Source organism: Cupressus sempervirens, chromosome 10, assembly GCF_028749045.1.
Source record: "Cupressus sempervirens isolate cs-2001-9-10 chromosome 10, ASM2874904v1, whole genome shotgun sequence".
In the NCBI taxonomy this organism is placed as follows: Eukaryota; Viridiplantae; Streptophyta; class Pinopsida; order Cupressales; family Cupressaceae; genus Cupressus; species Cupressus sempervirens.
Window position 1 is genome coordinate 968344430 of NC_143127.1, and position 13314 is coordinate 968357743.

Sequence of the window (13314 nt, forward strand, 5' to 3'; positions counted from 1 at the left end):
AGAGAGGTTAGGGGTTAAACAAATTTTTTTTATTCCTTAAGGGGGAGTCTTATAATAATGAATAACTAGTTGCACATGTGGCAACTCAAGTTTGAGTTATTGGCAGCAAGACTTTAGTTTAGTTGTAGTTGTATCATGGAGTTCTAGTTTGAACAACTGACTAACTTTAGATCTTTATCATAGATCCAGTTAGTTTTCTAGAGTAGCCCACTTATATATTACTCTTGTTGTGGTGTCAAATCCTCTTAGTCTGTTGTCAAACTCTTAAGATTTTCTTGTCAATCTCCTTTACACTATTTTAGGTATGTAGATTGTTCATTCAGTTGTATAAATAGGCTTCCATTATTCAATAATATCAAGTTGCTAATTCTTCCTCTCATGTCGATGTTCTTGAGTATTGTTTCTCTATTTTTTAATATGATATCAGAGCTAAGTTTTAGATTCATTTTGTGGTGTTTTCTAAATTCTTTGGAGTGTTGAAGATGTAATATATGTGTGTACAAAATGATTTGTTGCAAGTAATATCAGCTAGTGTGCTGATCTAATTGGTGTTATTGGGAGAAGTACTCATTGTGATAGTACGCTCAAGTGTAGTTAAGGTAGAAGAAACTCATAAATATTCTCACCTCCTCCTACTCAACTTTGAGTTATAGACAAAATAAGTTGAATAAATACTATGAGTGATCTATAAGTGAGATAGGATAGATTATACAAGTATTTTATAAATACTCCAATAGAACATATAAAAATTGTTCTCTATCTCTCTATGTCTTGAACACAAACACAAAAAAAAGAAGAAAAAGAATACTTTCCTAACACTCTAGTAGAGACCAAAATAGAAACACTGAAGTTTAGGCACCCAAAACACATACATGTTAACATAAACATGTTTTTCCTTCCCTAAATAAGATGTTGTGTTTCACTACCAAAAAGAAACACATGTATTGTCAAAAATACATTTGACTTTAATATTTAAATTGCACAAATTCTTTTACAATATAGGTGCTACAAAGCCATGCTTGCATGAGTATTTTAGGGACCAAATATTTTTCATGTTAAGGAGAAGATAGAATGTAAGCATTTTATCTAGTTAAATATGATTCTAAATTATTTTTTTTAAAAAGAAATTATGACAAGCAATGTGAAGATCTCATTGCAATGTTTTTCTTCTTTTCTCACAACATTTCAAGACAATCTAAGAGATTCTTTTGTTTTTATATGCATTAAAATGTTTAGGATTTTACAAATCAATAATTGTTGAATGTTTTTTGTTTGTTTAATATTTTTGAATGTAAAATTTGACAAGTATTAGTTTAATAATTTGTCAACTTTTATAAGTAACTTATCATTTAGATATTAACATGGAGTAAATTTTTTTAAGTATTGTCATAAATGTCTAACTGATTTCAAAAACATGTTAAATTTTTTTTTAATAAATTATAATATGTATTAACATATACTTACAAAATTTTATTATTTGATACAATCAATATTAACCGTGGCAAAAAATAAATTAGGAACGTCCAATAAACTTGAACTAGAAAAGAGAGGAAAAATGAATTCATTAGAAATGTTTTAAAAGAGAGTCCACTTTTTCTCCGAATAGGGGAGAGGACCCGGTACTTGAACAAGTAAATAGGTACCAATAGTTGTGAATGCCATTAAGATTATCTGGGCCAACTATAGTATCAATGTAGTCTATTAATCAAACAATAAGATAGTAACTTTGCTAAATGAAATTTATCAATATTTACTTCAAACTAAATCACTATAAAATATTCTTGGCTAGATCATTGATTTACTATATTTGATACCACTTCTAGACAAAAACATTCATTCTGTGTTTCATATATTACTCATTTAAATGTTACTTAGAATAAGTCAAACTACTATATATACAATATCAAGATACATGCAATAAATGTTATATTTAAAATGGTACAAAATCTACAAAATAGCTATCTCAACTCATGGACAAGATGTCAAATCCTTGCTTAATGTCTGATTGATGACTACTGCATTGTTGTTCAACTACCAACACCTAAACAAATCTACATAAATATTCTTTTGTTTAACAATCATCCCATCTCTGACAAAAGTAAAATCATCTCTGACAATATTTGAAACCAAAATGCTAGAATTAGAGTGATCGATCAACAAAGTTGGAGCATTTTGCAAGCAAAGTTTGGAGTATTTTACAAGCAAAGCTGGAGTAGATGCAATAAATTGGAGTACCTGCAATGGTAAAGATAGATTTGTTTGAGCTCCCGAATCCATTCAAATCAAATAATTAATGCACCATTATTCAAAATTTGTTCTTGAACACCACAAAGTTAAATGCAAGCCAATCAAATTACAGAGTTTGAAAGCCATGGATTGACCATTTCAAAAGTCTTAGAAAAGGCCACAGAGTTTGTATGTCACAGATCAACTAGATTCAAATTTCAAATTCTAAGTGTTGGGAGGGAAAAAGTTCTAGTTATAGGTATTAATATGACATGTATTGAAATTATTCCTTTACAAATCTGTATGCATTCTCTGTGACTGCATTGTCACGTTGAACTTAGTTGCTGAGGATATCAGAGGGCACAGTAGCATCAATTTATCATAATATCAGTAGCATAATTTTTTCACAATATCAGAGGGCCCAGAGGCATCAGTTTATCACAATATTAGAGGGCCCAATTGACCATCCAGGTATTTTAATTCTACCATTTTTTTAAGGTATGCTCTTACAATCCATCATAGTATAACATGATATAACATATGTTGTTCTTCTTTTCCAATGTTATTCATATTATAGTATGTTTTCATTTATGCTATTTCTTTCATAATAGCTTACAACACTTTTCCAATGTTATTCATATTACAGTATGTTGTTATTTATACTATTTCTGTCATAATAGCTTACAACATTTGAAAAAATAAATAGCATACCATACTATTTTTGTCATAATCTACTATGTAATAGGATGCTGTTATTCAAAAAAAGCTTGCTTCATAGTATTATAACAGCATACTAAAATAGCATATTATAACAGCATACTATAACAGCATACCATAACAACATACTATTACAACATACCATAACAGCATACCATTACAGCATACCATAACAGTATACTATAACAACATACCATAACAGTATACTATTACAGCATACCATAACAACATACTATTATAGCATACCATAACAATATACTATTACAACATACTATAATAGTATTATAATAGCATTCTATAACAACATTCTATAACAAAAACAAGATCAAAGTTAGTTTCATATAATCTGTCACAGTCCATCATTAACAGTATTATAATAGCATTCTATAACAACATTTTATAACAGAAACAAGATCAAAGTTAGTTTCATATAATCTGTCATAGTCCATCATATAATGTATGCTACTATTCTTTATGCTTACTATTCTTTCCCAATATTTCCATCATCTAATACATGTTGTTGTTCTATTTAGGTATTATGAAAATAGGGAAGAGAAGAAGCAAAAGAACTACCCAAAAATGTAGACCTCGTTATGCACGAGGTGTTAAATTAAATGTTATTGACTCTGATGATGGAGATAGTGCAGCCAAGCCAACTCCTGATAACACAACTCAAAACTCTGAATTCCAAAATAATAAGAAAAGGTTGCAAGGAAAGCAATGGACGGAAGAGGCTATGGAACATGCAATTGAAGATGTTGAAGACAACTATTTTTCAATAAGAGGAGCAGTTAAGAAGTGGGGAATCCCTATTAGTAGCTTATCTTATTGGCTAGCAGGACTCACAACAACAAAAACAAAAGGACCACCGACGATTCTCTCCTTGGAAGAACAGCTAGAAGTTGTTGAGTGGTGTAAGGATTTAGCTCAACTTGGTCGTGGATTGGAGGCAATTCAACTGAACTCACATGTGGCTCACATTTGCCAAACAAGGCCAAATCCATTCAAAAATGGATTACCTAGTAGATCATGGTGGGTTGGATTTCACAAACACCATCCAAATTTGACAATAAGGACTGCAGAGGGTCTAGATAGGGATAGAGCAGTGATGCTACGACCATGTATTGTGGCAGATTTTTATAATAATTTGGCAAAATTGTATGCTACTAACCATTATGAACCAACACACATTTGGAATTGTGATGAAACAGGAGTGCAAGCAGGCAGAAACTGTGGGATGAAAGTGATTGCAAAGTTGGGAAGTAGAAGTGTGCCTCAAATCTTAGCCAAAAGTAGAGAATGGATTACAATACTATGTTGTATCAATGCTGCAGGTCATAGCATACCAGGATTTTATCTTTTTAAAGAAAAGAGAAGACTTAAAAATTACATTGCTAATTGTGAAGCTGGAGCTTGTATGGCAGCACAACAACATGCTTGGATGACAAAAGAATTATTCTTAAATTGGCTTCATCATTTTTCTAGATTTGTTCCAGGTGGTGCTTCACCTAAGAATAGGCATCTCCTTATTTTTGATGGACATGGAAGCCATGTTGCCTTTGCTACAATCCAAGAGGCAAGATCCTTAGGCATAGATCTTCTTACATTGCCTGCTCACACTAGTCATCGACTACAACCTTTGGATGTAAGTGTATTTTCTCCATTCAAGTCATATTTCAAATGTGAGAGGTCAAAATGGATGTCTAAACATCCACACATTGAAATAAGGAGAATGGAATTAGCAGAACTAGCAAGCAAAGCTTTCAAACTTGCCCTTGTACCTGATAATATTATAGCTGGCTTTCGAAGGACTGGAATTTGGCCATTGAATAGTGATGCTCTTTGTAATGACATGAAGCCAAGTGATGCATTCAATGTGGAAGATGAAAATTTTGCTGAAGGAATTGCAAGCATTTTAAGGCTAGCTGGTTATGATAATGAAGATGTCATTAAAGATTGTGTGGCGCAAATGGCAAAATAGAAACAAGATGATTCATTTCAAAGCCAAAATCCACCACCAGATGTTGTGCCCTCAACTCCACCAGTAGATCTTGTGCCCTCAACTCCATTTGAAACTGGCATGCATGAAGATATGAGTTTGCCAACACAGTTTGATCCACCTGATTGGGTTAAAGAAGGAGCAAAGGAATTGGGAGTGCAGATTGAGTTTCAAAATGAAGACATTTCATTATCCATTCCTTCTCCACCTTCAATGCCAAGAGAAGAGGTGGTTCATTATTATGCTGAAGCAAAAATTTGGGAAACTATAGATCATAATGAGGATGAAGTTGGATATGGTGAACATAATCTGGAAGCTTCAAATTTAGATAATACTGAAGATGAAGGTGGACTAGCTGAACATAATCTAGATGCATTGAAGGGGTCTGTAGCTTTGGAGACAGAAGATGAAGAGATGTCATGTAGTCAGGGGTCACTAAGAAGTTTTTTGAAGCTACCAATTGAAAGGGTCACAAAAAGATCTGTTCCATCTGATAAAGCTACTCTCTGATTGGGAAGAAAATCTCAAATACTTACATCTAATGAGTACATAATGTTGCAAGAGCAACAAGAAGCAAGGAAAGTTGAACTTCAAGAGCTGAAAGAAAGGAAGAAACAACAGTTGGAGGAAAAGAAAATACTACAAATTGAGCTAAGAAAAAGGAAAGATGCACAAAAACTTGAAAGAGAGACAATAAAGCAACAGAAGAAAGAGGAAAAGTTGCAACAACAAAAAGAGAGGGAGTTGAAGAAGAAAGAAAAGGTAGATTGTAGCAAAGGTAAACTGGCAAAACAGAAATACAACGAAGGAATTGAAAATATATGCCCTGTGCAACTTGATTATAACATCAGTATTTCAGAACCAGATGCAAATAGAGTGGGCCACAACAGTACTCCAACAACCCCCTTACCGGAGCATCATCAAATTTTGAGGGATATGTACAACATTCTATCCCCTACCTATGCTGCCCTCCACAACATCCAAGCTGTTGTTAGCCAAAGCCCCCCTCATTATCCAATCAAGAAATTCCCAATTGGTAGGTTATTGGATGAAAATATGTTTGAGCACATTACTTCCATCACCCCACAAGTTGATTCAGCTAGTCCAAAAAATCCTACAGTAGATGGTACTGAAGGGGAACCTAAACCCTTCCCTGGCTTTATGGTGAACTAATGATCCTATAGACATTTTCATATGGAGTACCTCTATATTCACAAGCTAGTCATTTTGTTTGTACCAGAAGAATTTCTAATTCCATAAGCTAGCCATTTTGTTATATATTACAGACAGGTCCTCTTCTACAATAGCAATCCAATCTTATTTTCCAGTGACAAGTTTGGTATTTTGTAATGTTCTCTTCTACAACAGCAGTCCAATCTTATTTTCCAATGACAAGTTTGGTATTTTGTAATGTTCCATAGACTGGTTCTTCTCTCCTACCTCTACTGTTTCCAACTATGTAATTTCTTGTCATGCTTATGTTTCAACTTGTAGAAGCTGAAAAATATTGTAGTGCCTATAGGTATAATCTGAAAGCTATTATATGTTTTGTAACGTTACATATGAAGAATTAATGAAAACCTCGTCATGTTTTGTCTCCTATATTATTTTCTTCATGTTATGTGATATGGTATTTCAAGGACAAACAGATACCTGTTATAGAATATGGTATAATGCATTGGTATAATGCTTTGTTACAGACACCTGTTTCAGCCCTTGATATAGATATAATAATAAAATTTTAGGTCTTTGTTCAAAGAATTAAAAAATGATTCGATTAATTTAATTAATTGATGACAACATGGTTATGATCAACATTGAACTTACACTATTTAACTAATCAACCTTATGTTTAAACCAGTGATTCTATTGCAGGCAATAGTATTTGAGAAATATCAGTTGCAAGTAATGGTATTTGAGCAATGGAATTGGAGAAATTCTAGTGGTTCTATTGTAGGTAATATAGTATTTGAGAAATTTTAGAATAGTGCTATTTGGGGATTGAAAGGCCAATGTTGTTGATATACTCTTGGATGCATTTATCTACTAAATCATACATATATTGGATACTACCTTGTCAAATTTGATTTGGAATGTGTGCCTTTTTCTATTGAGTATGTTAACTTACACTTTCAGACTCTTACAGCTAGTGAGATTTCAACTCTGGTGAAATCTTCAGCAAAACCCCCATTATAAATGCAATCTGAACAACATTCAAAATCAAAATCTAAATGGAGAATTTTTATCCAGAAAATCTACTTAGAGGAAAATCTGCAACAAAATTCACATTACAGATGGAGTCTTCAACAAAAATCAAGCTCAAATTTGAACGAAAAGAAGCATATCCAGATTTTTTAATAAACATGTGGAAAATTTGCTCAATGGAACAAAAACAATTCCGTCATACCACTTCCAATATTTGCATCTCGTACATGTCTTACAAAGGGCCTGACCAAGAGATTCAGATACCCCTTATCTAAGACAACAACAAAAATAGACATGGCATATGACCTCGCCATTAATCAGATCTACAACAAACCAAATAGAATACATCCTAAAAGTAGAAAGGAACGGCTAATAGCCAAACAAGATTTAGCCTAAAAGCCAAACACAATAAGCCCAAATCCACACAAAGAGAGCAAATCATACAAAAATAAATAAATCTATGAACACCCATTAACTATGAAACTTGGTATTAATTGTAAAAAGGAATGGTTGGGTCATTTTCCCAGTAAGGTCCGATAAAGACCTTACCTGCTCGAAATATGCAAAATCCCTCAGAATTTTGTGTGTCCATAGACACATTTGTAAAACTCTCCATCCCTCTCCTCCATTTCCGTGTTGTTCCAGTCGCCCGTAGACAATTTTGGTGGGACTCATTCCAATCTCCCAAACCCTTTCGTGTGCCCCTCCAGTCCACTTTCCACAGCACAAGCGACGACGAGGATGCCCTACAAATAATGGGCGAGCAAACTGTTAGGAAGATTTAAACTGTTGCCACATTTTGCAAATGAACATGGGTAAATAATAGAGGAAGAAAGAGGCGGCAGAAGCTAAAAAAAAATCCACATCAAGCGAGCTTTATAAAAAAACAACCGAATTGATTCATAAAAACACCGCAAAACAAGGAACAAACATCAGTCACCTGAAAATCTTTGGAGTCATCAAGTAATCGACATCCCTTTGCTAAATAACCTTCAAATTTATGAATTCTTTCAATAATATCATCTCGGAAAAGGGTATTGATCAAAAGCATGGGAAAGAATGAGAGAACAGGAATAGCCATTGCACCAAAATAAGACTGTTCCACTTCAAATATAATGATAAAGACTTACACCAGTCGCATGGAATGACTTACCCATGGCAGCGACGTTGCAGAAGGGCTCAAATGGGAGGATTTGTGGCGGTCGCATTACAGGAGGTATCGCTATCTTATGACGAGTGTCGGTGGTGGTATTGTAATATGTTTTTAGGGTTAGGGCCATCGACATATAACATTTGGTTATATATACTTTAGGTTACTCATATATTAGGTTAGTTTAAAGAAGGATAATTTATTATATTATTTGTTTAATAATTACAAAATTTGTGATTAAACAATGGATATAACTATTTAAATACTAATTATCTAATATGCTTTTAATGATAATTATATGTTCATATTAAAGTTATATATGAAAAATGTCACATGATAAAATGTACAAGTATTGGGGCAGAGCAATTCAAATGTCGGTGTCGGAATTGACTATGATAGGTAAGGGGTTCAAAAAATGAGATTTTGTACACTTTTTAGTATGAGGCATACAAATGATATCATTTTTCATGGAAATGAGTTGAAACCTTAGTTATAAGTAGTTAATTAGTTGATGAAGGTGTTGAAAAAAAATCAGCCATTTTTTTCATCGTTATGATATGTTTTGAGAGTGTTGAAGTTAGGGTGTACGACTACTGGGTCCTCTCCCCTAGTAATTACATAACAATTTCTACACAGTGGGAACATGAAGTGCAAGTTTCACCATGGAAATGGAGGCCTAAAACTCGTACAGTATAATTTTCTAACAGAGAAGCATCTGATGAGATTCCATTTGGCTGTACAGGAATTCAAATGAATCATGTCACTCGCTGTGCATTGCTCATTCTTATCGTCACAATCTTCGTTGTCAGGTTTTATTTGGCTAATTAGAATGTTCTTGACGGCTAAGCTATACCAGTAATTACATAACAATTTCTACTTAGTGGGAACATGAAGTGCAAGTTTCACCATATAAATGATTTTAAAAGGAAATGGAGGCCTAAAACTCGTACAGTATAATTTTCTAACAGAGAAGCATCTAATGAGATTCCATTTGGCTGTACAGGAATTCAAATGAATCATGTCACTCGCTTTGCATTGCTCATTCTTATCGTCACAATCTTCGTTGCCAGGTTTTATTTGGCTAATTAGAATGTTCTTGATGGCAAAGCTATATCTTATTCTCTCCCAATCGAGAATATATTAACTCTATACATATCCTCAATAATATTTTGCTACGTACAGACTGACCCTCAAATCTTCCTTTCTTCTCTATATTTCCCGTGTGATTAAACATTCGTATTAATTGGACTAAATTCATTGTTTTATCACGAGGACGTATAGATGGATTTTCAATCCCACGGGTTCACCTTAAAATAATAGAGTCCGAGTGGAACATGCGTGGATTTCCCTTGCTTGTGAATGAAGTGCCATTTTTTACTGCTTACGAAATGGAAATCAAAAGTTATCAACTTTCTTAAAAACATGGTTTTTCCTTCAATTATTGAAGAGCCGTGTACATAAGATATGTTTTGCAATATAACGATGGACTGTCAGATAATCATAATCTGTACGTGTACTTCTTTCTGAAGCAACTCTTCCCTTCTGTTAATTGTGGCGGCCGCAGACTTTGTCGAAATTAATTTCCTTGCATTCAAACAGCTCAACGACAACAATTTCATTGCTTTATATTGTATGATGTATCTCTCACATCTATATAAGTAGGGTACTGAAGTCATCGCCAATATCTCCATCTTCATAACTTAGTAATTCAAAGTATAGTTCTTTCAGGCTTTGCTACATATTATATTGTAAAACATGACTCTCTATATGTTCATCTTCGTGTTTATTTCGGTCGTGTTCTCGTCCGGTACGCCTGGCGTCTATGCTGTCAGACTCTTGGGTAGCCCTAATATTAGTAAACATAAAATATTTAACGTCCTTGGGTATGGTGCGAAAGCTGACGGACAAACGGATGATAGCACGGTATGATGGAATGTTTCAAGCGAATAATGTTTATCGAAAACTGATGAAGATTTTCCATTCTCATCACTCCTTTTCTTCTGTTAATAATCTGTGTTTTATGGAATATAGGCATTTCTAGCGGCCTGGAATGCCGCTTGTTCTTCAACTGGATCGCCAGTTGTATATGTCCCGAAGATGACATTTTTGATCAATCCAGTTTCCTTTGAGGGACCATGCCAAAATAACCATATGACAGTGCAGGTGAAGTATCTAGCTTTGAAGAAATTCATAGATGATTTCTATTTACTTTTCGAAATGAATGAAAAAACAAGACAAAAATCTTTGTAACTTCGTTTGTGTTTGTTTAGTTAGAAAATGGTAGATACAATTCCTGATGTGCTCTGGTTCCGAGCAGGTAACTGGAAAGCTTATTGCTTCAACAGATAATAGATTGTGGAGTGAGAACAGCATAAATTATTGGCTGCGTTTCAGGAATGTGATTGGCTTAACAGTTGAGGGTAATGGAATTTTAGATGGACGAGGAGCTTCGTGGTGGGCAGAGACAAATGCAAAGGTATGAGCTGAAGTGCAACATACTCTTTAATTTAATATATTCTATAGGCATCTGTTTTTCTCATATCATATGAAGAAAGTCTCTTTATTGAAATACATGTCAACGATATATAATATCTGTGAATGGCAATCCAAATATATCACCCACTTTAGAAAACTATCCTCAATTAATAAAAAGGAAAGCTCTTTTATGTGTCATTTTAGTCGCGCAAGTGTTTTTGAGTTGTCATAGCTTTTAATATTGATCTTCAGTATGTCATAACTTTTAAAATCGATCTTCAATATGTCATTATCTGTAGCTAACTAAGATTTTATATATTTTGCATGAGCAGAAGACAAATCAGAATGGGCCCACGGTACTACTTCTACCTCTCTTATTACTCCTCATTGTTTTCAAACCTAGACCGCCTCCTTTGGATCATGAGATTAGATTATCTAATGAATCTGTTTCTTTTTGCGATCAGACATTGAGATTTACAGGCACCAGGAATACCATAGTAAGAAAGATCACTTCAATCAACAGCAAGCAGTTTCATCTAAACTTGGATACCTGCAATAATGTTTTTGTGGATGGTGTGACTATTGAGGCTCCTGGTGACAGTCCCAATACTGATGGAATTCATATGGGACAGTCTTCCAATGTTAAAATTAGGAATATCATTGTAGGAACAGGTGACTTTTTTCAACTCATGTGATGAGTAATATTCGTAGAGTGAATCATGAATATATTGTTGATGAATGAAATTGGTTTTAATCAAATATATATTTTCTGAAGAGTTTCCTAATTACGTATCTGTTTTCAGGAGATGATTGTATTTCTATTGGGCCAGGATCCAACAATGTTGCCATTGAAGGAGTTACATGTGGACCAGGGCATGGAATCAGGTGATAATGGGTAGCATTAATAACTGTATGTTTGTTTTTCATAAATTGTGAAAAAATTGTTAGGTACTGAAAATAACTTAATAACTTCTGTTGTTGGTATGAAGTATTGGAAGCCTTGGTGAAGATAACTCAGTTGCTGGTGTAAAGAACATAACAGTAAGTGGGGTTTCTTTCAATAGCACACAGAATGGAGTAAGGATCAAAACCTGGCAGGGAGGGAATGGTTTTGCAACTGACATTACATTCCAAAATGTGAAAATGGACAACGTACAAAATCCCATCATAATTGACCAATATTATTCTCCAGATGGAATTCTTAGACAGGTATATATTATATGATGTTTATTATAAACATAAGCTTTAATATTTGTAATTAATGACGTGGCAGTGATTTAATTATGTATGTCGTTTATTACATAATTGCAGGGAAACTCTGGTGTGAAGATCAGTAATGTGTTATACAAGAACATAACTGGAACATCGGCTACAAATGCCGCAGTTGCTTTTGAATGCAGCCAAAGTGTTCCTTGCCAAAGAATCAATGTAGATTCTATAAACTTGAGCTACAGCGGTGGAAAAGAAGTTGCACAATTTTTGTGTAAGAACGCACAGGTGACTAAAGTTGGCACTGGCGCTGTAGTCCCACCCCCTTGCAGCCTTCAATATTAACTATTTTGAAGTCAATGGCCACAGAGAATATGGAATAGCATAGGATTTCGATAATAATGGCAGTTATAATATTGTACACAATTCTTTTATACTTAACATTAATAAAGAATTCATTTTCGAGGAGATGACGTTCTCTCTGGGTTTTTTTCGGTATTTGCAGTTTTTTTAAATAGAAATTAAAATTATTAATGACGGTATGCTCATTAAATTAGATGATATTTAAGTAGAACAATCTAATTGTTCATATAAATGAAACTATTGAATTCATTTATACTGTATTAACACCCGATACATTCTTAAGGTTACATTCTCAAGGTTTAATTTTTTGAAAAGGTAAATATTAGATTATATAATGACACATCTTAGGTCTAATTTTCAATTAGGTCAAGTATATAATCTAGTCTTTTATTAAATTTTGAATGATTCTTAATGATAATAATTGATTAATGTCACATAAGAATAATTTCTACAATAAATAGATCAAGTTAAATGATCTTCTTATATATTAAAGAAAAAAAAGGTAAATAATATAAAATAAATTTTCAATACAAAAAAAGTTCTAAGACGTTGGATGCATTGATAAAATATGGAGCAACTTCTAACCCAAGATAAAGTGTACATAATTTTTTATTATATTCATCTTAGCCACATTAGCATTGGCATATAAAAGGTTCTACAAATTTGGATAGGAGTGGATTGGTGCATTTAAGGCTATTTTAGAAGTGGTCTATAGGATGCAAAGCATTTCAATTCTAAATCTACAATTGTGAATTTTTTCCCTTAGGGTGGCATGTGAACATATGAAAGGTTATACCATCATTGAATTGGAATTTACAAGGGGAATATAATGGATGGGCTATGTATATAGTTGGAGAAAGGAGCTAGTGATGAGCCTAGGATGTATATGTTAAAGAGACCATGGAAAACACAAAGGATAATACATGTATGAAAGAGAAATAAGAGCACATTCTATAAATAAAATGTATCT

At 33.5% G+C, this 13314-nt stretch overlaps 1 protein-coding gene across 1 annotated transcript; it reads left to right on the top strand.

Annotated features, from left to right (window-relative positions):
• The first annotated feature begins 10052 nt into the window (after positions 1-10052).
• Positions 10053-12326, top strand: LOC149537206 (polygalacturonase-like). The gene is made up of 8 exons (XM_089806421.1): positions 10053-10220; positions 10329-10460; positions 10615-10773; positions 11105-11128; positions 11237-11444; positions 11576-11657; positions 11762-11981; positions 12084-12326. Exons 1-8 carry the CDS (start codon positions 10053-10055, stop codon positions 12324-12326), a joined length of 1236 nt encoding a protein of 411 aa, XP_089662547.1.
• The last annotated feature ends 988 nt before the right edge of the window (positions 12327-13314 follow it).